Source organism: Macrobrachium rosenbergii, chromosome 41 (assembly GCF_040412425.1).
Source record: "Macrobrachium rosenbergii isolate ZJJX-2024 chromosome 41, ASM4041242v1, whole genome shotgun sequence".
In the NCBI taxonomy this organism is placed as follows: Eukaryota; Metazoa; Arthropoda; class Malacostraca; order Decapoda; family Palaemonidae; genus Macrobrachium; species Macrobrachium rosenbergii.
Genome location: NC_089781.1, coordinates 78,884,813 through 78,909,080, shown reverse-complemented (window position 1 = coordinate 78,909,080; position 24,268 = coordinate 78,884,813). Strand labels below are relative to the sequence as shown.

At 42.0% G+C, this 24,268-nt stretch overlaps 1 protein-coding gene across 7 annotated transcripts in view; it reads left to right on the top strand.

The window, feature by feature from the left end:
- The window catches only part of Amacr (Alpha-methylacyl-CoA racemase), a 164,167-nt gene that overhangs the window by 112,764 nt on the left and 27,135 nt on the right, over positions 1 to 24,268 (top strand). For all 7 annotated transcript variants that reach the window (XM_067084444.1, XM_067084441.1, XM_067084443.1 and 4 more), the window contains one exon: positions 11,719 to 11,854. In XM_067084444.1, the coding sequence (XP_066940545.1) occupies positions 11,719 to 11,854 (136 nt within the window). The remainder of the gene's footprint in view (positions 1 to 11,718; positions 11,855 to 24,268) is intronic.

Below are 24,268 nucleotides of genomic sequence, written 5' to 3'. Positions count from 1 at the left end.
CAGGGACCTTCTTCTGTGGGCGGACAGCAACAGTGGCGGCCCTGTTCTCGGTTTGTGCAGTGGAAAACTGAACGCCCTGGCGGACTAACTCAGCCGGGCTGAACCAGAGCCCCACGGGAGTGGACCCGCACCCACAAGTGTGCCTGCAGATCTGTGGAATCTGTGGGCACTCCCATACATCTCTTTCGCTACCTCCAAGAACCATCGCTTCCCAGTGTTCTGCTGCCTTACCAGTTCCAGACCCACTGACTCACTTGGTGGACGCCATGCTCCTAGACTGATGAACCTGTTTGCTATGCCTTCCCCTCTCCCCTTTTCTGCAAGTGGGCTCATCAGGCAGGTGATAAACAAAGTGAAATTCCATCAGCATGTCGTGAGCTGGATCCTCGCTGTCTCCGTTTCTGCCAAGGAAGGAGTGGTTCCCGACCTGCTAGATCTCCCTGATAGACTTCCCGAGGCTTCTCCCTCAAAAGAAGTCGCTTCTCAGACAACCCCAATTTCCTAATGAAGTTCCAATTAGGGATTGTCCATCTTCCTGTTTGACAGGCTTCTTGGGATCTGTCAGGAAGCTCCTGTCAGAGCGAGGTTTTTCAAGAAAGGTTGCAGAGGCTATTGCGGTGGTGCAGAAGGGACTCGAGCAAATTATACCTTAATCCATGGACAGTCTTCAGGAACTGGTAGAAAAAATAGTATCTCCTCTTTCTTCGACGCCTATAACCTTCAATTTGCCGCATTTTTTCATTTACTTGAGGGATTCAAGAAAATTGATGCCATCAACCATCAAGGGCCACAGAGCCATGCTGTCCTCCGCCTTCACCATAGGGGTTAGACCTATCAAATAACCTGAGACTCTGTCAGACCTCCTCAAGTCCTTGGACACAGCCAAGGCCCCAAACCTGCTCCCTTGCCTGGAATTTAGATGTAGTTTTGAGGTGGTTAATGTCTCCAAGGTGGCTGGGGAACCTTTAGCTGGGTCTTTTCTCTTTAGAGGACCCTTTACTAAGAAATCCCTTTTTCTAGTTACTTTAGCAACGGCAAAGATGGTTATGAAACATGTATTTCATTGACAAGGAAGTGGGGTTTTTCACAAGGTAGTGCTGTTTGTTCGCTCGCCACCTTTGAATTTTCTAAATAAGAACCAGTCTCCTTCCAACCCGCGGCTCCGTCCTTAACATTCAGAACCTCTCCAAGTGGCTGGCCCTCAAGAATTGAGGCTTCTTTGTGCCTCGTTAGAGCTAATAATAAACTTACTTGGCCAGAACGGCCAGCATCAGAGGACGTTCCTCTAACCTGTGGTGTTCATGAAAGATCCAACCAGACCTTTATCCAAGAATGCTCCTGGCTTTCTAAGGAACTCATCTTAGAGGCGCACAGGCACATCAACGTAAGAGGACGCAAGACGCTAGTCAAGTCTCACATTCACGGCGCGCTGGGCTACAACTTCAGTGGCCTCACACATAATAAGTCACTTTCGTGAGATCACACAGAGCACCTTCTGAGGTTGAAGTCGGTGTTTGCGCCTCACTACCCTAGGGAGGTTGAAGTTGCGACAGACCCGTTTGGCGTTAGGGGTCCCGTATCGGTAGCAGGCTTGGTTTGGGAACACACTAGGGTAGGTTCCCTTATCTTCCCTGTGGTTTATGGTTATGAGTTACTGGGAAGTCAAAGCCTGAAGGTTCACTCGGGAGTACCCTCCCATTCTAGTTGAGCTGCCGAGGTATAGGGAAGGGGGATATTTAACTATTTTTAGGTTAAAGGTGAGACCTGTTTTTCAGTCTGGTTACTTCCAATTGCTCAGGGCAAGAGCAAAGGAAGTCACTCTCTTGTCTCAGTCAGCGTGTGTATTTCTGACTGCTTGGGCTGTTATGGTGCAGAGTGGCTAGCAGTGCTACGCCCCAAGGCCCTGCAGGTAATGAGCTTCAACCAGCAGTGCACCCTGCCCATCTACTGTGTGTAAGGTGACTCTGCCCTTTTGTTGGTATGGATCCTTAAGATACCCATGGCTGTTTGTCTTTTCTTTTTTTTTGTGTGTGTGTGTGTGTAACCTTTCAATAACCGGTATCTCATCCCCGGCCCTTCCACCTTAAATGTGGAGTTTGTTTACAGTGTTTTGTAAGTCATTGTAATGAAAATGACATTTCTATGGATATACTATGTTTCATTATACTTACCAAACACTGTAACGTAGCGCCTCCCGCAGGGGAGACGTTATCTCAGGTTTTCACCACCAGTATACCGAGAATGAAACTGACCTGGGCTTATGGGTACATGTCTCTCTGCCACGCTTACCCCACCGCATCCGTGGGGTTGGCCCCTGCCACTCAGGGTCAGCCCAAACAAAGTTTGAAAATTTATATCTCGGACGCGTCATTTTAAAGAGATAAAAGCTTTACAGTGTTTTGTAAGTATAATGATACATCATTTTATCACAAAAATGCCATTTTCATATATACTGTACTTATATGCCATTTTCATATAAGTAACTTACCAAGTAATTACATAGCTGAATCCCACATTAAATGGAGGTGGGATACAGGGACATATTCTGCTCCAAAACATTAAAGCATGGTAATGACTTTGAAATAGAAAAATTTTCCAGCATTGATACAATTCTTGTTGTTTCCTTACCTGGTAAGAGAGCTACTGCAGTTGAATACTACCTCTGGTTGGTGCTCATCTTAACCTGTAGTGGTGTGGCTGTTGAGCCGTGGGTCGCCTCTGCTTTGTATGCTAGTAAAGCATACAAAGTGCCCTTGTCCTGGGTGTAGTACCAAATTTAAAAACAACCAGACAACGCTGTCACCTACTCTGAAATCACAGCAACCCATCCACTAAGACTGGTGGGTATTCCAGGTACACTGTACCCACAGACTCCCCAAAACTCGTAAACCCTATGCCAAGACGAAAGGATAGTAGGAGAAAAAGAGTGCTTCCTATGATTCCTCACCCAATACTATGCCAGCCACCGATAATAGCCCCAAGGTACTGCAATTATCAAACATTGTTTCTACCTCCTTCAAATAGTGAGATGCGAAAACAGACCTGCACTTCCAGTAGATTGACTGAAGAATGCAAGTTAGGGACATATTGTGCCTGAAAGCCAAGATGTAGATGCTGCTCTGACGTCATGAGCTCTCACTTTAAAAGTTGGCAACATTTCATGGATCCGTGAATGTGCCTCTGAAATCAAGTCCCTCAGGAAGAACGACAAGGCGTTCTTAGACAGAGGACGAGAGGGGTTCTTAACTGAACGCCAGAGGTTACTGGATGGACCTTGGATTTTTTCTGTCTTACTCGGATAGTACCTCAGAGCTCTGACTTGACAGAGTACTCTCTCTTCCTCCTCAGAGCCAAGTATCTCCATTGAATTCTTAATGGTAAAAGAATGAGGCCAGGGCTTGGATGGGTCCTTGCTCTTGGCCAAAGAACCTAGGGCAAAGGAGGAAACCGCATCTCTTTGGGAAAAACCTACCCTTTTATTGATCGCTTGAATTTTATTAATGCATATAGCAGTAGCTAAGGCAAAGAGGAAGAGTGTCTTGCAAGTGAAGTTCTTAAGAGAAGGGGAACAAAGGGTTTCAGAAGCATGACCTGTCAGCCACTATAAGACTACAGTAAACCCCCAGTATTTGCGGGGGATGTGTACCACACCCCCTGCGAATAGCTAAAATCTGCAAATATTTAAAACCCCTCTAAAGACACTTAGAACTGCCTATTTTGATAGTTCAAACACAAAAAAACCCTCTAAAAATGCTTATACCTGGGTATTTTAATACAATCATACCCTGAACTTACACGAGGTTAGGTTCCAGAACCCCTTGCGCAAGGTGAATTTTCGCGTAAGTTTGGCATGGTCTATAAAAATGGTAATAAATGCTTATTTCTAAAGTTTAAACACTAAATATGACCCTAATCATGCTCCCAAATTATTAAACTAACTTTTAAATGAAATTAAAGTTACTGTAATTTCATTTAAAAGTTAACTTAATACAGTGCCCTTAAAAAAAGAAATAAATGGTTTGCATAAAAATAGAGTTGGAAGGGAATTTTTCCCTCTCTCCCCTTCCGACCGATCTATTTTTAGAAGTCTTCCCAACCTCTTTTTAATAACCTCTTTATTCTGCATCTTTCTCTTTGTTCTGAAATGCTTTTTCATGAACAAACAGTGTTTTTTATTGGGACTAATACAACTCTTAGTTATTATATGTCTCTATGTTTTAGAACATATTTGCTACACAAGCGCATTTACACTTTGTAGACGGTACAGGTAAAATTAGATCGATTTAAACTATCGACTGTACAGGTAAAGACAGACAGAGAAATGATAAGTTGTAAAAATGTGTGAGCACTAACTATGAAAGAGAGAGAGAGAGAGAGAGAGAGAGAGAGAGAGAGAGAGAGAGAGAGAGAGAGAGAGAGAGAGAGAGAAATAAGGGTTGTCCTTACTTAAGAGAGTGAAATTATTTATCAATTATTACGGAGACAGAGAATAACACACGAGAGAGAGAGAGAGAGAAAAAGTTAAGTATACCTTAGTTTAACCAGACCACTGAACTGATTAACAGCTCTCCTAGGGGTGGCTCGAAGATTAAATTTATCTTACGTGGCTAAGAACCAATTGGTTACCTAGCAACGGGATCTACAGATTATTTTGGAATCTGAACCACATTATAGTGAGAAATGAATTTCTATCACCAGGAATAAATTCCTCTTATTCTTCATTGGCCGGTCGGAGATTTGAACTCGCGGCTAGCAGAGTGCTAGCTGAGAACAGAACCCACTCGTCCAATGAGGAACTGAGAGAGAGAGAGAGAGAGAGAGAGAGAGAGAGAGAGAGAGAGAGAGAGAGAGAGAGAGAGAGAGAGAGAGAGAAAGAGAGAGAGAGAGAGAGAGGCTGTCCTTACTTGAAATATCAAGTTAAATTATTTATGAGTTACTTCGGAGACGGAGGGAATAACATGAGTGAGAGAGAGAGAGAGAGAAATTATTCTTATGTTAGATATCAAAAGATGGAAATTTAGTATTAAACTAACTTTTAAATGAAATGAAAGTTTCTGCAATTTCATTTAAAAGTTAGCTTAATACGTTACCCTTAAAAAAGGAAATAAATGGTTGATATAAAATTAGAAGAGAGAGTGAAGATTAGTATCCTATTTTTCTCTCTCCCCATTCCACCGATCTATTTTTAGAAGTCTTCTCAACCTCGTTTGTAAAAACTTCTTTATTCTGTGTTTTTCTCTTTGTTCTGAAATGCTCTATGTCTCTATGTTTTAGAAAGGCACATTTACAGTTTATAGATGGTACAGGTAAAATTAGACCAATTTAATATTATCTACTGTACAGTTAAAGACTTAAACAGAAACAGTAATATGTAGGTTGCGCTAACTACTAGAGAGAGAGAGAGAGAGAGAGAGAGAGAGAGAGAGAGAGAGAGAGTTAAAAGTTAAGTATATCTTAGTTTAACCAGACTACTGAGCTGATTAATAGCTCTCCTAGGGCTAGCCCGAAGGATTAGATTTATTTTACGTGGCTAAGAACCAATTGGTTACCTAGCAACGGGACCTACAGCTTATTGTGGAATCCGAACCACATTATAGTGAGAAATGAATTTCTGTCACCAGAAGTAAATTCCTCTTATGCTTCATTGGCCGGTTGGAGATTCGAACTTGCGGCCAGCAGAGTTCTAGCTGAGAACGGAACCCACTCGCCCAATGAGGAACTACAAGAGAGAGAGAGAGAGAGAGAGAGAGAGAGAGAGATAACAGTTGTCCTTACTTAAGAGAGTGAAATTTTTTATGAATTGTTACGGACACAGAGAGAGAGAGAGAGAATTAGGTAAGGAATCGTTGACTCGCTGATCAGCAACACTCCCCTTTCTTGTCATCTTAAATCAACATATCTGACAGCTTTGTCTTTGAACTTCTTACAAAAGATGAGGGGAAGATATTTGTTTGTTTAAAATAACATGAATTTTGTAATTACAGTTGCATTATTTTCATGACCAAATGCACTTTTTGTGATAAAACTACCATAATACCCTGAACTTGCATGGTTCGAGTTGCGTGAATTCACAGACATGCAAACTTTTCATTGGAACCTAACTGTCATACACGAGTTTTTTGCAGACACGCGAACATTCGCGAATGCTGAGAAACCCTGCAAAAGTGTTTGTTTAATTTTTTATGTAATTTATAAGTTTTCAAGCTTTTATGAAATTAACATTCAATAATAAAAGTAATAATTTCTCTCTCTCTCTCTCTCTCTCTCTCTCTCTCTCTCTCTCTCTCTCTCTCTTCTCTCTCTCTTCTTCTTGAGATGAGATGAGATTTTTATTACATGTATATGTTTATTTGTTTTTTACCTAATAATAAGTGCTAATTTAAATAATAATAATAATAATAATAAATTATTATTATTATTATTATTATTATTATTATTATTAATATTAATATTTGAAAATTAGTACTTATTATTAAGTAAAAAACAAATAAACATATACATGTACCATAAAAGTTCTCTCATCTCAGTAAAAGAGAGAGGGGGAGAGAAGGAGAGAAATTATTACTTTTATTATTTAATGTTATTTAATTTAAACATAAAAGCTTGAAAATTACATAAAAAATTAAACATAAACACTTTTGGAGGGTGTCTCAGCATTTGCAAGTGTTCATGTGTCTGTGAAAAACTTGTGTATGACAATTAGTTAGGTTCCGATGAAAAGTTTGTGTGTCTGTGAATTCGTGCAACTCGAGTCGTGCAAGTTCGGGGTATCACTGTAGTTTTACCACAAGAAGTGCATTTGGTCATGGAAATATGAAAATACAGTAATTAGTGAATATTTCTCAGTGAAAAATACCATGAAAGGGCAAATTTTCCAGAAAATAACGTGTATATAGAGAAATCCAGGAATTGTTCAGTCCGCAAATCGTGAGAACGTGAATACAGGGGGTTTACTGTACATCCGGGTTCCAGGAGACCATAGTGTCCTTCCTCTGTTTTGACGTATCAAAAGACCTGATCAGGTCGTTAATATCCGAGTTTGACAAAAGATCCAGGCCTCTGTGTTTAAAAACTGAGCTAAGCATAGCTTAATACCCTTCAATGGTGGAGGAAGACAAAATCCTCGAATTCCGTAGGTGTAGGAGGAAATCAGCAATCTGCGTTACAGATGTGTCAGAAGAAGAGACATTGTGGTTGAGGCACCATCGATGGAAAACTGCCAACTTGGCCTGGTAGACAAGGCTAGAAGATTTTCGCCTGCATCGGGTAACAGTCTCTGCAGCTCCTTGAAAACCCTTTCGCTGGACAAGCTTGCAGACAGTCTGAATCCTGTCAGGGCAAGAGCAGACAACCTTTGGAGGAAAGGCGTACAGATCCAGATTGGACCAGTCTTGCAGCATGGCCTATTGCCCATGCAAGAGGATCTGGGGGATGGAGAGCAAAAGAGAGGAAGGTGATGGTTCTTGGAGGTGGCAAACAGGTCTAACGTTGGCTTGCCCCACAGTTTCTAAAGATCCAGACAGACCAGGAGATCCAAGGTCCATTCGGTGGGAAGGACCTACTTCTTACAAAAATTCATGTCGTCTGCCAAAACATTTAATTTCCCCTGGATAAACCAGGTGAATCAGAGTCACTTGATTTTGGTCTGCCCACAGGAGTAGATCTCTTGCTGCCTGGCAGAGAGAAAAGGAATGAGTGCTGCTGTGCTTCCGGATATATGCTAAGGCTGTGGTATTGTCAACATGCACTACCAATGTCTTGTTGCAGACTGTGGTCGAAAACACTGAAGGCCTAGATGATCTGCTTTCAGTTCTCTGACATTTATATGTAGACTTTGTTGCTCTGGGGTCCACATACTGGATACTTCCTGATTCCCCAGTAGGGCTCCACAGCCTATGTCCAAGATGTCTGAATAAAAGTCTAGGTTGGGGCTCAGAAGTTGAAGGGACTTCCCTTCTGACAGTCTTTCTTTGGACAACCACCATTGCAGGTCCGATTTGATCTCCGGGGTGACCAGAAACATGCAAGGGTCCGGCCGTGTGTTCCTGTCCCAGTTGGCCTTTAGAAAGAATTGGGGAACTTTCATGTGCAGTCTTCCTAGTTTGACAAACATCTCTATGGATGCCAGAGTCCCCAATAGGCTCATCTACTGTTGAGTCGAGCAACACAAAAGGGCTAGAACACTGTGGACCATCTTGGGAGATGGAAAAGCCTGAAAAGTCAGAGTTGAGAGCCATCCCTAAATAGAGGATTTCTTGCAACGAGGTTAACTGAGACTTCTGGAGATTGACAAGAAAGCCCAGTTCCTTGGTAAGAAGAAGAATCTTCTGTAAGTCCTTCATGCAATTTTCCTTTGTCGGGGAACAAAACAGCCAGTCGTCCAGATACACACTGACATTGATCCCCATTAAGTGGAGCCATTTTGAGAGCGGAGCGATGACTCGAGTGAACGCTTGAGGGGCCGTCGAAAGGCCGAAGCAAAGGGCCCTAAACTGATATACTTTGTCCTGAAAGACGAACCTTAGATATTTCCTGAAGTCTGGATGGATCGGAATGTGGAAGTATGTGTCCTGCATATCTAAGGTTATCATCCAGTCGCTGTGGTGAATGGTTCTTCTCCGTCTTGAATTTTGTCTTCCAGACAAAATGATTGAGGGTGCTTACATTGAGAACTGGTTGCCAGCCCTCTGATGTTTTTGGGGCCGCAAAGAGATGGTTGTCGTCTGTGTTGGTGTTCTCGACTTCCTCTATGGGCCTCTTTTGGATGAGGGAGGAAACTTCCTCCAAAAGGGGCCGAATGTCTCTCTGAGCCTCTCAAGTAAACCAACAATGTGATGGGAGAAGTGACTAATGGGGGGCTCTCCAGGAATGGGATGGCATAGCCCTCCTTCAGAACCTTGATGATCCACAGCTCTGCTCCTCTGGTCAGCCACTTTTCCCAAAACTCTAGGAGTCTAGTTACTACCGGTGCATGAAGGATTCCTTCTCACTCTTTGGGCAATGTCTTGGCTGAGCCCTTCTTAATGGACCTGGCCGTGAATTGGACATTGGAGCAGGTCGGGAACTGAGATCTGGGCCTACATCCATGAAAGGGCTGCTGCTGGAAGGGAGAGGCTGTCTTGGGTGCAAAGGCAGGCGAATCCTTGGGAAACTTGGAGGACTGGGCCAACAAATCTTGCGTTGATTTCTTTTGCAGGTTAGTCACAATTTCCTTAACTGTGTCCTGAGGGAAGAGGTGATGTTGGTCCAGAGGTGAAAATAAAGGGGCCGATTTCTGCGTCTGTGTGACTCCCTTAGTTAGTAAAGGAGCACCAGAGCTCTCTCTTCTTTAGCACTCCTAAGGTAAATAGAGCAGAAAGCTCTAGAGAGCCATCTCTAATGGCCTTGTCTGCACAGGACAAGATTCCCAGCCAGTCCGAGGTGACGTCTCCCGATAAATCCTGGAAGTCCTCTGTTTTCTTAGCCAGTGTTCCCTCTGTCCAGTCAAGAAAGCTAAGAACTTCAAAAACCTTCAAAAGACCCTTGAAAGGTGGTCTAGTTCAGCCGAAGAAAACATTATCTTCGCTGACGAGAATGCAGAACGTCAAGAAGAGTCGATGAGGCCAGAGAAGTCCCCTCGGGAGGAGGCCGCGACTCCCAAAGAAGGAGCTCCCCCGGTGGCTTGAGATAAATACCTCCTACAAATTAAGTGAGAGGGGTTGTGGGGGGGGGAAGGTGAATGATGCTTTTCCTTGCTCCCTTTTAGCCGAAAGCCAATCTCCCATCTCCTTGAGAGACTTCTTGGAGGATGAATAAATACCATCTTGGGGAGTCTAGTCCTGTCATCCGGTTGATTCCTCATCAGAAGGTCGAGGCAGGCAAGACCGGGGCAACTGGGGGAAAAAAGGTGGGAAAATTCACCAAAAGATACTGTAGTAGAGCTGCATAAGAAGAAGGAGGAGCAGGTTCTTGATTGACCTCTTCCTCTTCTGAGGAGACTGGGGACAGGATATCATCATGAGAAGTCTTGGGAACGGAGGGAACCTTCTTCAACAAGCTCATGATTTCTGCTAACTGCAGCTTAATAGGAGCCAGTGATGTCTTGTCTTGATCTAAAGGTGAACGCGACAAGAGACCATGGTCTCTGAGGAGACTGAAGAGGAGAGGGCGCTTGGTGCTCTGTTGGGTACTGAAGAGTTGGTGCCAGGCGCTCTGGAGCTGGTGCCTGCACTTGGGAATTAGAGCCGTGAGCTCAGGAACTGGCACCGGGCACTCAGGATGATGAGCCAGATGTTTGGTTGCTGATGTTGGGCCTGTGAGTGGACACTAGGCGCTTGGGAGCCAGGTGAGGTCGCTTAGTGGTTGGGCACTCAGGTGGGAAGGCCTCTGGACTGTTCCATGTAGATGAAAGTGGTTGCTTGACTGAGGCAGGGACAGAACGGTCCACAGCGTAATTACAAGAAGGCTCTTGGCTGATACTGGCCTTCTTATACCGCTTAATAGGAAGTGGATCTGAGCGGCGACCAACATCATCTGAAGGGCGCTTAAGCAGTTGTGAATAATCTAGGCATCGTTTGTGGTGTCTCCTGTCTGTGCCGGAATCGTCAGAACTTGAAGACAACTAATGCACCTGTAAAGAGACATCTTTGCAATGGCTGTCTGCCACCACCTGGGATCGTGCATCAGGCACGGCTGAGGGCGTGACTACCCTTGTGTAAACCCCACCTGCCTCCCTTGGACTTCTGGTATGCCTTCTCCCAGGTTCAAGGGAGCAGGACACGGACCTTCGTTTAGGAGAACTGGCGGGACGGATAGCCACCTCCTCCACTTGCACTACACTGTCACTCATCATTTTTGGGAACACTTTGTTCATAACCGCTCCCAATTTGGCCACTGTACTCACTTCAAGGTTAATCTTCTTATCGAACCTAGATTCGAGACTAGCAATGGTATTAGGGTCAGAAGGAAGGGAACCAGGCACGGGAGTAGGTGGATGAATAGTAGGAGGGTTAGTAGTAGGACAAACAGCAAGAATAGGAGTAGAAGGAAGAGCAGGACTAGCTTCTAAACTAGGTTTAGGAGTAGTTTCTAGGCTAAGTGACCATCTCTCGGCTCTAGAACCCGCTTTCCTCTTCCTATCCCTCTCTAATTTATCTAAGTGAGATTTAAGCACTTTCCATTGTTTCTCATTCCATGAAGAACATTCATTACAAGTTTTTTCCTTGCTACATTCTTGCCTCCTACATTTACTGCAGATCGAATGAGGATCATAAGTGGATTTTGTTAACCTAGTTTTAAACCCTTCGCTACAGTAGCAAAAACTAGAAGTGCTAGAATCTGACATAATTCTGCAAAAAACTAGGGAACTTATCCAAAATAGCTAATAAACTGACAAAAGCATGTTGGGTACCAAAACAAAATAATTGTACTTCACCAAAATTTGCAAAGACAACTGAATAAACCAAAAAAGTTGCTGCAAATGGCGCCGATGCAAGCACCAGAGCTGGCAGAAACAAACTGATTCTACCTGCCAATTGTTTCTTGTGTTCTCCGATAGTGGGCTGGGGCCTATCACCTACACAAAAGAGTAGAAGTGCTACCCCGAATTTTTAAAAAGTTGCTGTGCGAATTAGAAACGTTAGCTATGTAATTACTTGGTAAGTTACTTAAAGGAAATCTATTTTTCAGTCTCACAATATATGTATATTTTTGCCCATTAATTGTTGTCTATTTTTACAGCCCTCAGGCCCCCATATTGATCGTTCAGGACGTGGAAAACGCTCAGTGGTTTTAGACCTCAAGAAACGTGAAGGGATAAATATTGTCAAGAGAATGTGTGCCAATGCTGATGTTCTTATTGAACCTTACAGACCAGGTAACTTAATTCCTCTTCTTAGGGTGAATGCTTTTCATTATTGATGACAAAGATTATGTTGATCATTTTCTATCAGAAACTAAGAAATATAAGTTTATGGAGTACAGTATCTAATTTGATACTTGTATGATCCATCTTATTAATACCTATATACCTTATTTTGTTTCTTTCATGTTACAGTAATTTTGCTCCCATGAATTTTTGCATAGAAATCAAATATCATTATTGTAAATGCCCATGATCATTGCTATTATGTCAGATTTTTCTGTATGTGGTTAGTTGGGCAATGAGTTCTCTGCTCGCATATATTTTGTGCACTTTGTATTGACTTTCCATGTTTTCCAACTCTTCACTTATACACTTTCATGGTCTTCTGGTCCTTTTCACTGGGTGACTTCCTGTTGGTGTGCTTCTTTGTTTATCACTTTTCCAGTTTCCTGTTCCTCTTACTTTATCATAAAGCCAAACCACCTCAGTGTTTATCTGAAGTTTATTTTGCACTCAGAACACTACACCTCTCAACTACTTCATTTGTAAAGTAATCTACCAGATGCATTGCAGTTGTGAATCCTTTAGCCATTTAGTAATTATATCTATACTGTATACAGTACTATACAACTCACAACTAACAGAAATGCAAGAGTGTCTCCACTTTGTTCAGACAATCACTATTTTTCTTCCAGCCCTTCTAGTACCTGTTTCACATTCTTGTATGAAGGTAAGAGGAATGTGCTGCTTCCCCTTAGACCTGTACTTAAATCATAAGCCTCATTTTCCTGTCACTTCACTGTTAACATTCCTTACATTGCAAGTTCTATACTTGATTTAAACTGCAGTCCTGAGCTTTGCCTCCAGTTCTATTATTTTTTATACAAGCCAAGATCCACTTTCTCTTGCTTTTTTTCTTCTTTGCTTTGCTGAAGTTGATATTTAATATGTACTCTCTTCTCCATTTTCTCTTTTCTGCAGATTTTAAGACAAATTCCTTTGGTCTTCCTGTTTGTACTAGTTTTTCCATATACAGTAGAGTACAACAGCTTCCAGGAGCCTTGCTATGTGTATTTCTTTTTGAATTTCCTCCAGTATCACTCTAAACCTTTTGTTTTTATATACTACTACTATTGCTTGTGTAGTGAATATTTCGACACCCTATGTATACCATAAGAACTGTATTAATGGTTTATGTTTGTACTGTACTCGCAAATATTATCTCAAGATACACAGATATATGACACAACTTCCATTGTGTAATATATTTCTTCTGTCCTCTGTAATTTATCTGGGGTGATGGGAAACAGTTATTAAATTTAGGTTTTCAAAACTTTTCTACCAGTTCATTTTCGTCTCCAGCAATCTTATTCATCTATAATTTCAAATTTTATTGTAATTTTTTGTATTTTGCTATTGTAGTGCTCTTACCCACCCTTCTAGTTACATATCTTATCTTCTGTTTACTTATATTCTGATTAACTCTTCCAGTGCTAGATTTTCCAAAAGCTTTCAACGGATATCCTGTTATTCTTAGGGTGAAGAGACTATCCTTGACGGGTAACTCTTTTAGGAGAAAGACACTCTGAAATCAAACCAGTGGGTAGAAGGGACTCTTTACTGTGGCCTTCCATGGTCTTGGGCTTGAATTCCCTTGAGGGTACAATCAGGTATTTATTATCTTTTTTGTTCACTTTCCTGTTTTTACAAAAAGTGTGGAGGACAGGCTGATGAGAAAGCAAGTTGCTTAGTGGGTTATCAGGAAAGTGCCTCCATCTTTACCTAATCTTTTCATTCTGAGTGTTTTATTTCTAAATCCATCCTGAATGTCCTCCCCCCATTTTTGTGGCGAACCTGGAGGATTTCTTTTGTCTTACTATACAAGGTGTGCTGGCTCCACCTTGTCGACCAGTTGCTTCTGGCGTTTTTTTCAATGATGTATTGTGACGTTTATTTATGCTCGCAGTGTAATTTGTTTAAATAATGTAAATGCTCAGTGTAATTAGTTTGAATAATGTAAATACTGTTGTTATGGTATTGTTGTTTATTGTTCTGTTGATTTTCACAATGTTACTATTGTTATGAATCTGATTGTTAGTTTTGATTCTGATTTTATGTTGTTAATTTTAATTCTTTTGGGAGACATTGAGCTGAACCCTTGGCCTGTTATTCATTACAGTAAGAAAAATTGCAAAGTACTTTCCATAAATATTTGGGGCTTAAGGTCAGATTTTCTTGATCTCCAGAGTTGTGCCCGTAACTACGATTTGTTTTTATCTGAGACTCTTGTAAGTAGTAACAAGTCAAAGGTTGAGTTTTATTTTTAATCCCAGGGCTTGATGGCCCTGATTTTATTTATCGTCGTAACATCCCACATGCGCAAGGTATGGCTGTATACACTAAGTCTGGATGATCTATTTATTGTCAGAAAAATTTGGAGTGTAGTTGCCATGAAGTTCTTTGTTTTTAAGTTCTACAATGTTTATGTATTTGCTGTCTACTGTACTGCAATCCAAATATTGACAGTTTTGTATATAAGGATTAGTATGGCTCAGTCACAGGATTCAAAAGCGTCATTTGTTATTTGTGGAGCCTGTAATGCAAAAGCACAGTGAGTGGCTAAATTCAAATTCCACAGATCAACATGGCCGGTCTTTTCTTGAGTTCTGTGTATCCTCTGATTTTGTCCAGCTAATTGAGGAACCCACTCACATTTCTGGTAATAGATTAGACCTCATATTCACAGATGTTCCAGCTGTTGTCAAGTCCAAGGTCTGTGAATATATTGGGATTCTGATCATTGTGCCATAGAGATTGACATGTCTGTCAATCAGTATGTTCCTAATTCCACGATTGGAAAAATCTAGTGCCAATTGGGATCGCAATATTGAAAATTGTCAGGCATTTAATATTTCAGTTGCTATATTAGATCCTGATCCCAAGAAGTTAAGTGAAATGCTGATGGCTATTTTAATAAGATACAGTATGTCCTTAGAAAGGTCATCAAATTTAGGACAAACAACCAGCCATGGTTTGATGAAACATGTAGATGAGCCTGTCATGACCAACAGACCAAATTCAGCACGTGGAGACAAAATCGTCCAAATGAAAATTACACCATTTTTGTTGAAGGAATTATTCAGTCTCATCTGTGGTGGAACAAATTGGCATTACTTATCTTTGAGTCAGGGTCGTCTTCCATACTACCACTACTAACAGATGATGGTAAGCTGGTTACTGGCCCTGGGGAAAAGGCTGAACTGCTTCTTTGAGCTTTTGAAGCTAAGCATTCAGCTGAGGATGTCCCTCTCCCTGATACTTGTCACCCTGAACCTGTTCTTACAAAGTTTGCATTTTGCTCCAGGGATATTAACAAAATTCTGGATAATCTTAATAGCTGGGGTGGAGAAGATTCTGATGGTTTCTTCTCTTTGTTTTTTAAAAAAGTTTCTAATATGTTGTCTTCCAAGATTACTAGATTCTATAGATTTTTATGTTGACATGGTATCTTTGTGGATGAACGCAAGCTTAGTGCCTGTTCCAAAAAGTGGTATATAAGTATGTGGAATCTAAAGAATTGTTAGCTGATAGTCAGTGTGCATACAGGAAACTGTTAAGTACCTGCGATGCTGTTTTAGACTTGACATGCCATTTGCAAGAGAACCTTGATAAGGGTTTTGAGTGCAGAGTAATTCAAATAGATTTTAGTGCTGCTTTTGATTTAGTAAATCACAAGGCACTTATTTATAACTTCAGAATCTTGGAGTGGGTGGATATGTTTTAGGTTTACTTCAAGATTTCCTTACAGGTAGGCAGCAGCGAGTTGCTGTGGACGGGATCTTTAGTGAACCAAGACCTGTTGTGTCTGGAGTTCCTTAACGCAGTGTTCTTGGTCCACTGGTATTGTTAGTGCATACAAGTGATATGGTTGTTGGCCTGGAAAACAAGATTGTCCAGTATGCAATGATGCAACACTGCTGGGTGTAGCAAAGTCTCCACTTTTGAGAAATGAAGCTGCCCTCAGCCTCAATCAGAACATGGACTGAATCAGGGAATGGTGTAGTTAGTGGGGTATGAGGCTGAACTCCAGTAAAACGAAAACACAATTGATTAGCAGGTCTCGTACCAATTTCCCACCCCATCCTCCCCTTCAGGTGGATGGAACTTTGCTGAATGAGTCTGAAGCTTTAACTATTTTAGGTGTAACTTTTGACTCATCTAACTTTTGAGAAACAGCTAATGAAAAGTTTCAGCCAATGCGGCATGAAAGTTAGGTATTGTACATAAGGCTTCATATATTTATAGCGGTGATAAAATCAATGCAGCATGTTGTAGGTCATTTGTACTTTCTTTACTGGAATACTGTTCTCCAGTGTGGATGTCTGCTACTTCCAGAGATTTATCTCTTTTAGATAGAGTGGTTCATGGTGGTAGGTATCTGCTTCCTAAAAGCAGTAGTTATGACTTGGACCATCGACAGTTGGTCTCTTTCACATTCACAATTCACAATTGATCCCTGATCCCCTGATCCCCTTTATCTGCTGAGAGCAACCAGATTCGCTGAACAGCAGCATCAGTATGCAGTAAATGTGCCTCACTGTTGAACCTTGCTGTCGAACTTCTCAGTTCCAGAGGTCCTTTATTCCTCACACTGTTGGTCTGTGGAACAGCCTCCCCAGAGGATGTTGTGCAACTGAAACTTCAGAAGTTCAAGCAAAAGTGCAATGCATTACTACCCTAATACTATTCCTTTGCATTTTGGTACATTTTATCTGTTTGTCTACTTATTAATTAATTTTTTTTCTTTTTTGATAAGTGGTATCTCTTCTTTCTGTATTTCCCTTTACTTTGTCTTACGTCTTCTGATGGACACCATATTCTTTCGAAGCTTGAATTTCAGGTCAATGGCCCCTCTGGGCTTGTTCCATATGAACAGGTTTCATGTATTGATTATAATACAGTACTAATAATAATATTCATGATGCTCTGGAACTTTATATTTTCATATTTTTAGTATACTTTCCAACAATAGTAAGCACAAGGCAAGTGGAATGCTAAAAGTACTGTAGCACTAGGAAATGTAATCTTGAAGTGATTAATGTTTCAAAGTAATTCACATTGGTAAAAAACTGAGAACAGAAATAGAGAACCAAAGGTAATCATTACTGTGAACAGGCAAGAACAGTCGTAGAATGTACTGTAGTTTGTTATAGGCTTTGTCAGTCTCAACTTTATTAATCATCTTAAGTTTATTTTCTCTTTATTTTTATGATCAGTAAGAACATGACTATATCAATGCAGCTGGAAGCTGCTTAAATGATGACAGAAAGTCGTGTCTTACATTTTCTACTGTAGAAAGTTTCCATTTAATTTTTTCCTCATTCCTGTTCTCTGTTAATCTAGATATATTTTGAGGAGAGTCTAGAAGGATTCTTTGCAAAGTGAACATTTAAGAGAATACACTAAAGTTGGAAATTTACGCTAAATCTTTGTAAGGTTGAACTTTCCTTAGTGTTTTTATTATTCCATTCAAGTTTCTGTGAATCACTGGTATGTATTGTAATAATTTACAGAAGCTTAAATGGAAAGAGGCAAAAAACACTTATTGAAAACCTTGGAAACGGGTAACTCTGCAAAACCCCCATACAAAACCATGACATTAAATATTTTTACAATATCTAAGTAAAGTTGCTGAAATTCTGTATCTTAACAATCACCTAGCAATTACTGAAGAGCTAAAGAAATCCTGTGATTGATAAAAGTAATGAAGTCTTGGCAAGATCAGTCAATTAGATGGGTGGTAATTGAACATTGTAAAACTTACAGTACTTATTAAAAGCATAAGCAAAGTGCTCACAGCATTATAATAATGGAGGCAAGTAAGTCACTAGCATGGAAGTAAAAAAATAACAGTATTAAATGATAAAACTCATAAATCTCTGTAGAAAGCACATCAGAATGTATTAGAATTAAAAATTAAGGGAATGGTTGAATAAAATTGTCATATCACAATACTGTAATAGCAAAAACAGTGTAATTCTGGGAGAGCCGGACATGTCTGCTCAAAGTAAAGCAGTATGAAAGAATGATATGAGTCCTTCAGGGCTGTTGGAGCTTGATTTGGTCGTATTTATTGGCATATTTCATCTTTCAGTATCAATAAAGTTGGCTGGGAAGTGTTTGCAAGGAATAAGGCTGTTTATGATTTATGGGTAAATAGAGTAATGTTTTATTCTTGAGGACTTTTAGCCTCTTCAAACCTCATATTCTTATGTTCATATTCACTCTCTGCAGTCAACAGATTTTATTCCATTTTCTTTATCCATCTTTTTCTGTGTTTAAATTCTGATTTCATATAAGTAACTTACCAAGTAAAGTTAATTACATATCTACCTTGCACAGCAACTTTTTTTAACTTAGCGGTAGCACTTCTTTTGTTTTCATGTAGGTGAAAGTCCTGCCCACTACTGGGGGAAACAGGAACAACCTGGCAACCATTTTCCAACTTGTCTCTGCCATGTGGTGTGTAAACATTGCTTCATTTTGCAGCTACTTTTTTGGATTTTCCTATATTTCATTCATGTTTGGTGAAGTACAATTGTTGTGTTTTGGTTGCGCTTCATGCTAGACAGTGTCTAGGCAGTTTATTTTGCAGTTTTTACTAGTTTTCAGTGAATTACTTAAGATTATATCTGACTCTAGTAATTCTAGCATTCGCTACTGTAGCAAGTTAGGCTACAAGTCTAGGCTTATTAAAACTTGTTACGATTCTCATATGATCTGTGCTAAGTGTAGGGGCAAGAATGTAATGTTGATAAGACCTGTAGAGAGTGTTCAACTTGGGAGATTAAACAGTGGGAGGTATTTAAATCTCATTCAGGTAAGTTAGAGAAAGAGAGAGATGGAGAGAAAAGTGGCTTATTGAGCGAAAAAACACTCATAGTTTAGAGACTACACCAAAGCTAGTTTAGAGGTTAGCTCTGTTCCTCTCCCTTCTTCTATTCCTGCAGTTTCTCCTACTCCTTGCCCTCTTACTGTAGAACCTTTTCCTCCCTTGCCTGGCTCCCATGTTTCTGATCATAATGCCATCGCCAGTCTCGAGTCTAGATTTGATAAAAAGCTTAATCTAGTAGTAAGTACTGTTGCTGATTTGGGGGCATCTCTTAAAGTGGTTATGGAGAAAGTGTTTGCAGAGAAATTGCAAAGTGATAGTGCAGTGCAAGTGGAGGAGGTGGCTATCCGTCCCGTCAGTTCTAGACTGAGGTCCTTGTCATACTTCCCCAAACCTGGGAGAAGACATACCAAAAGTCCAAGGGAAGCCAATGGGGTTTGCCCATGGGTAGTTGCCCCCTCAGCCACACCTGTTGTCCACTTCCAGGTGTCAGCAGACAGCCACTGGAAAGGCTTGTCCAAGGAGATACATCTGTTGTCCTCCAGCTCTTCAGATGACTATGGTGTGGTCACAAAATGCTGCAAATGTTTCCTGGACTCTTCCCGGCCCCTTAAGTGCCCTTCTGAAGACCATGGTTAGCTCCCAGACCCTCTTGCCTGTCAAGCGGTATAAGCAGACTCCGAGCAGCCCCAGACCATGTTGTATAGTTTCTCCTTGGACCCTCCTGTTCCTGTCCATCAGCACCCACCTGCGTCTCTCTCCTGAGACCCTCTCACCTGTATGCCTGGCATTCGCTCCTGAGCACCCACATCTGGTTCCCAAGCACCCAGCGCCCCGCTCCCAAGTGCCTGGTGCCCTCTCCTAAGCACCCAACGCCCGCTCCCGAGTGCACAGCACCCACTCCCGAACACACAGTGCCCAGGAGCTGCCCTCTCCCGGGTCCCTGTTGCTTTTTTTGTCCTCACATAGGTCTTGGTCTCCCACACCTTCTCCCGTTAGACCTCCAGCGCTGTCTCCTTTGCCTTTGGATCTTGATGAACCTGCTCTGGATAAGTTAAACAACAGTTGGCCCAGATTATGGACATGCTTAAGAAACCTCCTTCTGCTCCTAAACCTACTCAGGATGACCACCTGTCTCCTATTTCCTCGGAAGAAGAAATTGACCCAGAACCTGCTTCTCCTTTGGCATATGCTGACCTGCTACAGTATTTGATGGCAAATTTTCCTTCCTTTTTCACCCCAGCTGCTCCTTCTTAGCCTGCCCCAACGCTCTTAATGAGGAATCAGCCGGATGACAGGACATGCCTCCCAAGGTGGGTCCTTTCATCCTCCTCTATTAAGTCTTTCAAGGAAATGGGAGACTGGCATTTCACCAAAAGAGAGCAGGGTAAAGTGTCTTTTGCCTTTCCTCCTTCTCATCTGGTATGCAGGTGGTACTTGTCCTACATGACCAGGGAGGCTCCCTATTTGGGAGGTGCTGCCTCCTCCTAAGGGGATTTCTCCTGTCTTATTGACTCGTCTCATTGTTCTGCTTTCTCGTGGGCCAAGATCATGTTTATGTCCGCAGAATTGGATCATCTGGTTAAGGACATATTCAAGGTATTTGAATTCCTCAGTTTCCTTGATTGGATTGTGGGTGCATTGGCCAAGAAAATTGAGGATCATCAAGATCTCGCTATGGAGATCTGACTGGCTTGCGGTTCTGTTCTCTGTGGACAAGGCTGTTAGAGATAGTTCTCTAGAGCTCTCTGCCCTTGCTACTTTTGGGGTGCTGAAGAAATGAGAGCTCTGGTGCTCCAGGGTTTCAAAGGGGGTTACCCAGACCCAAAATTCTGCATTTCTGTTCTTGCCCCTGACAAAAATCATCTTTTCCCTTAGGACACTGTGAAAGAGATAGCATTGGACCTACAGAAGAAGACAACTGAAGGCTTACTGACACAGTCATCTAGGCGTCCCAAGGATACTTCTCCTTTTCAAGCTAGGACCACCTTTCCCCTCCAGCAACAGCTTTTTCGTGGAGGAAGAACTCAGGCACCATTCAAATCCTGCTACAGTCCGGGAGCAAATGTCCGCTTTTCATCCAGAGCCATCAAGAAGAGCTCTTCCAAGCCAGCATATAGGAAGTGAGACAGTAGTCCTTTTTGAGTTTTGGGAGAGGTGGCTGATGAGAGAAGCGGAGCTCTGGATTATCAGTGGTTTGAAGGAGGGCTACGTCATTACATTCTTAGAGAACCCCCCCCCCCCTTAGTCACCTCTCCCACCACATTGACAGCTTACTCGGTAGGCGCCGAAGTTCCTTGTTGGGCGAGTCAGTAGAGTTATGGGCTAGCACTCGCTAGGCCCGAGTTCGAGTCTCCAGCCGGCTAATGAAGAATTAGAGGAATTTATTTCTGGTGATAGAAATTAATTTCTCGCTATAATGTGGTTTGGATTCCACAATAAGCTGTATGTCCCGTTGCTAAGTAACCAATTGGTTCTTAGCCATGTAAAATAAGTCTAATCCTTTGGGCCAGCCCCAGGAGAGCTGTTAATCAGCTCAGTGGTCTGGTAAAACTAAGGTATACTTTCTTTTAGCGGTAGGCTCCAAGAGACATTTGGCCCTCTTGGAGGAAGTGTCCTCCCTCATACAGAAAAGAGCCATAGTGGAGGTGCAGGACACCAGCTCAGAGAGATTTTACAATTGTCTCTGTGTGCTACCAAAGGCATCAGGGGTTGGGGACCAGTCCTCGATGTAAGTGCCCTCAATCACTTTGTCTTGAAGACAAAGTTCAAGATGGAGACAAACCACTCAGTCCTTGCATCCCTTCACCAGGGCGACTGGATGGTAACCTTAGATATACAAAATGCTTACTTTCATATCCCCATTCATCCAAGTTCCAGGAAGTACAGGCAGTCCCCAGTTATCGGCGGGGGTTCTGTTCCGATGATGTGACAATAAGCGAAAATCGGTGATTTTCAGCCTGATTTTTCGGTCATTGGCACCTCTGTTAGGTATGAATCGGTGCCAGTTCACGATTAGCGGTGCCAATAAGTGGAAATCAGCGCTGAATACTGCCGATTTTCATCGCTTGACAAGCCCTGAAAAACCCAATCACTGATAACCGAGCCTGCCAATAACCAGGGACTGCCTGTATCTAAGGTTTGCCTTCCAAGACAAAGTTTACCAGTTTCAGGCTCATTGCTTTGGTCTTTCAACAATCCCTCAAATGTTCTCTCAAGTCCTGGCTCCTCTGTTGAAATGGCTCAACTTAGTGGGGATCAATGTCAGTCTTTACTTAGATGACTAGCTTTTCCGGTCCCTGTCGAAGGACAAGTGCATGGAGGACACAATTAAGATTCTTCTTCTGGCCCAGGAGTTGGGCCTTATAAATCTCCAGAAATCCCAGTTGAGCCCCTCTCAAGAAATCCTCTTGTCTGGGGATAATACTGAACTCTCGGGCTTTTCGGGCTTTTCTGGCTTTTCTATCCCCCAAGAGGATATCCAACTACCTTCAAACAGTCCAGAGTTTCTAGTCCTATCTTCTTGGTTGGCTCAACAATGGATGAGTCTATTGGGGACTCTGGTCTCCATGGAAATGTTTGTTAGACTGGGCAGATTGCACATGAGAGTACTGTACTCCAGTTTTACCTGAAGGCCAACTGGAATAGGAAGACCAGCCAGACAGTCACATGTTTCCAATCACCCCGGAGACAAAATTGGACTTGCAGTTGTGGCTGTCAGAAGAAAGGCTCTCAGAAGGGAAGTCCCTTAATCCTCTGAAGCCCGACCTAGACTTCTATTCCGACACCTTGGACAGAGTTTGGGGAGCCCTGCTAAACAATCAAGAGGTCTCGGGGACATGGGCTCCAGAACAACAAGACTTACATATCAATATAAGAGAGCTGAAGGCAGTTCAGCTTGATTTTCAGAATTTTATGCACTTAGTCCACAACAAGACAGTTGTGGTGCACACGGACAATACCACGGCCTTAGCTTACATCTGCAAACAAGGCTTTACCCATTCCTTCTCTCTCTGTCAATCCACAAGGGATTTACTTCTGTGGGCAGACCAAAATCAAGTTACACTTATCACTCACTTTTTCCAGGGAAAGTTGAATGTGGTGGTGGATGAGCTAAGCCGTCAAAAGCAAGTCCTTCCCACTGAGTGGACCCTGGATCCCCTGGCATGTCTAGACCTGTGGAAGTTGTGGGGCAAGCCAGTGATGGAGCTGCTTGCCACCTCCAGGAACCATTGTCTTCCTCTGTTTGCTCGCTAGCCCCGGATTCTCTTGCATGGGCCACAGACACCATGCTACAGGATTGGTCAAATGTGGACCTTTACGCCTTCCCACCATTCACCATGATCAGGGAGGTATTTAACAAGTTTGAGATGCACCACAATGCGACCATGACCCTCATAGCCCCGTTTTGGCCTCTGAGGTTGGTGGACTACCCAAGGCTGCTTCCCCAAAAAGTATCGCTTTTCACACAACCCCACTTCAGAAGATGCCACCAAGGGTTGTCCGCTCTCGGTCTGATAGGCTACAGACTGTCTGTAAACTTGTCAGAGTGAAGGGTTTTTCAAGGGAAGCTTTAGAGGCTATTTCAGAGTGCAGAAGGAAGTCTTCTAGCCTCGTCTATCAGGCCAAGTGGTCAGTCTTCGGACGTTGGTGCCACAACCACAATGTCTCATCTTCTGAGACCATTTTAACGCAAATTGTGGATTTTCTCCTTTTTCTGAGGAATACCAAGAACTTGTCATCCTTTAGCATTAAAGGCTATTGGGCAGTGCTTAGCTCCATCTTCAAGCATAGAGGCCTGCATCTCTCGTTGAACTCTGATATTAATCCCTTCGGTACTGCATGATGCGTAATCGGTGAGATGCTGTATCCCGCATTTTCCCACCTTACCCTAGAGTCCGTATAACCATGAAAGAAAAGGTTTTAATAGCATCCATTCTGCTTTGTATATTAATGGAAATGGACATGAATTCAAAATATACACACGTGCATGTATATGTACACACAGACATACACTAATATATATATATATATATATATATATATATATATATATATAGCCAAAATAAAAAAAAAAACACACAAATCCCCCTCTTTTATCTCTCGCCATATCAACCCACGAATTTTCCATTTTTTTGGTGATTTTCATGAAAAAATAATGCAGCTCTCTCATTAACCTATGAGCAAAGAGTTTTCATCACTTTATCATAAAAAAAAAAAAAATTATATGCATCCCCAGGCATAAGGAAAGGTGCATCCCCAAGTGCTGGATTTAGCCCTGAAAAGTCATCATGAAAATCTGGCATCATTGCTTGGCGACAATCCTCAGATATGTTGGTAACATAGGTCCAGCCACCGTCCACCTCTCGTTCTTCAACTTCATCATCACTTATTTCATCACTTGAGAGCTTGTCACTGCTCTCATATTCTTCCTCAGAAGGAACATATTCCTCAGAAGAGATATCACTGCTTTCACTCATGCTTTTTGCTGTGAAAATTAAGGTAAAATGAAGAAAATCATGAAAAAAACAGAT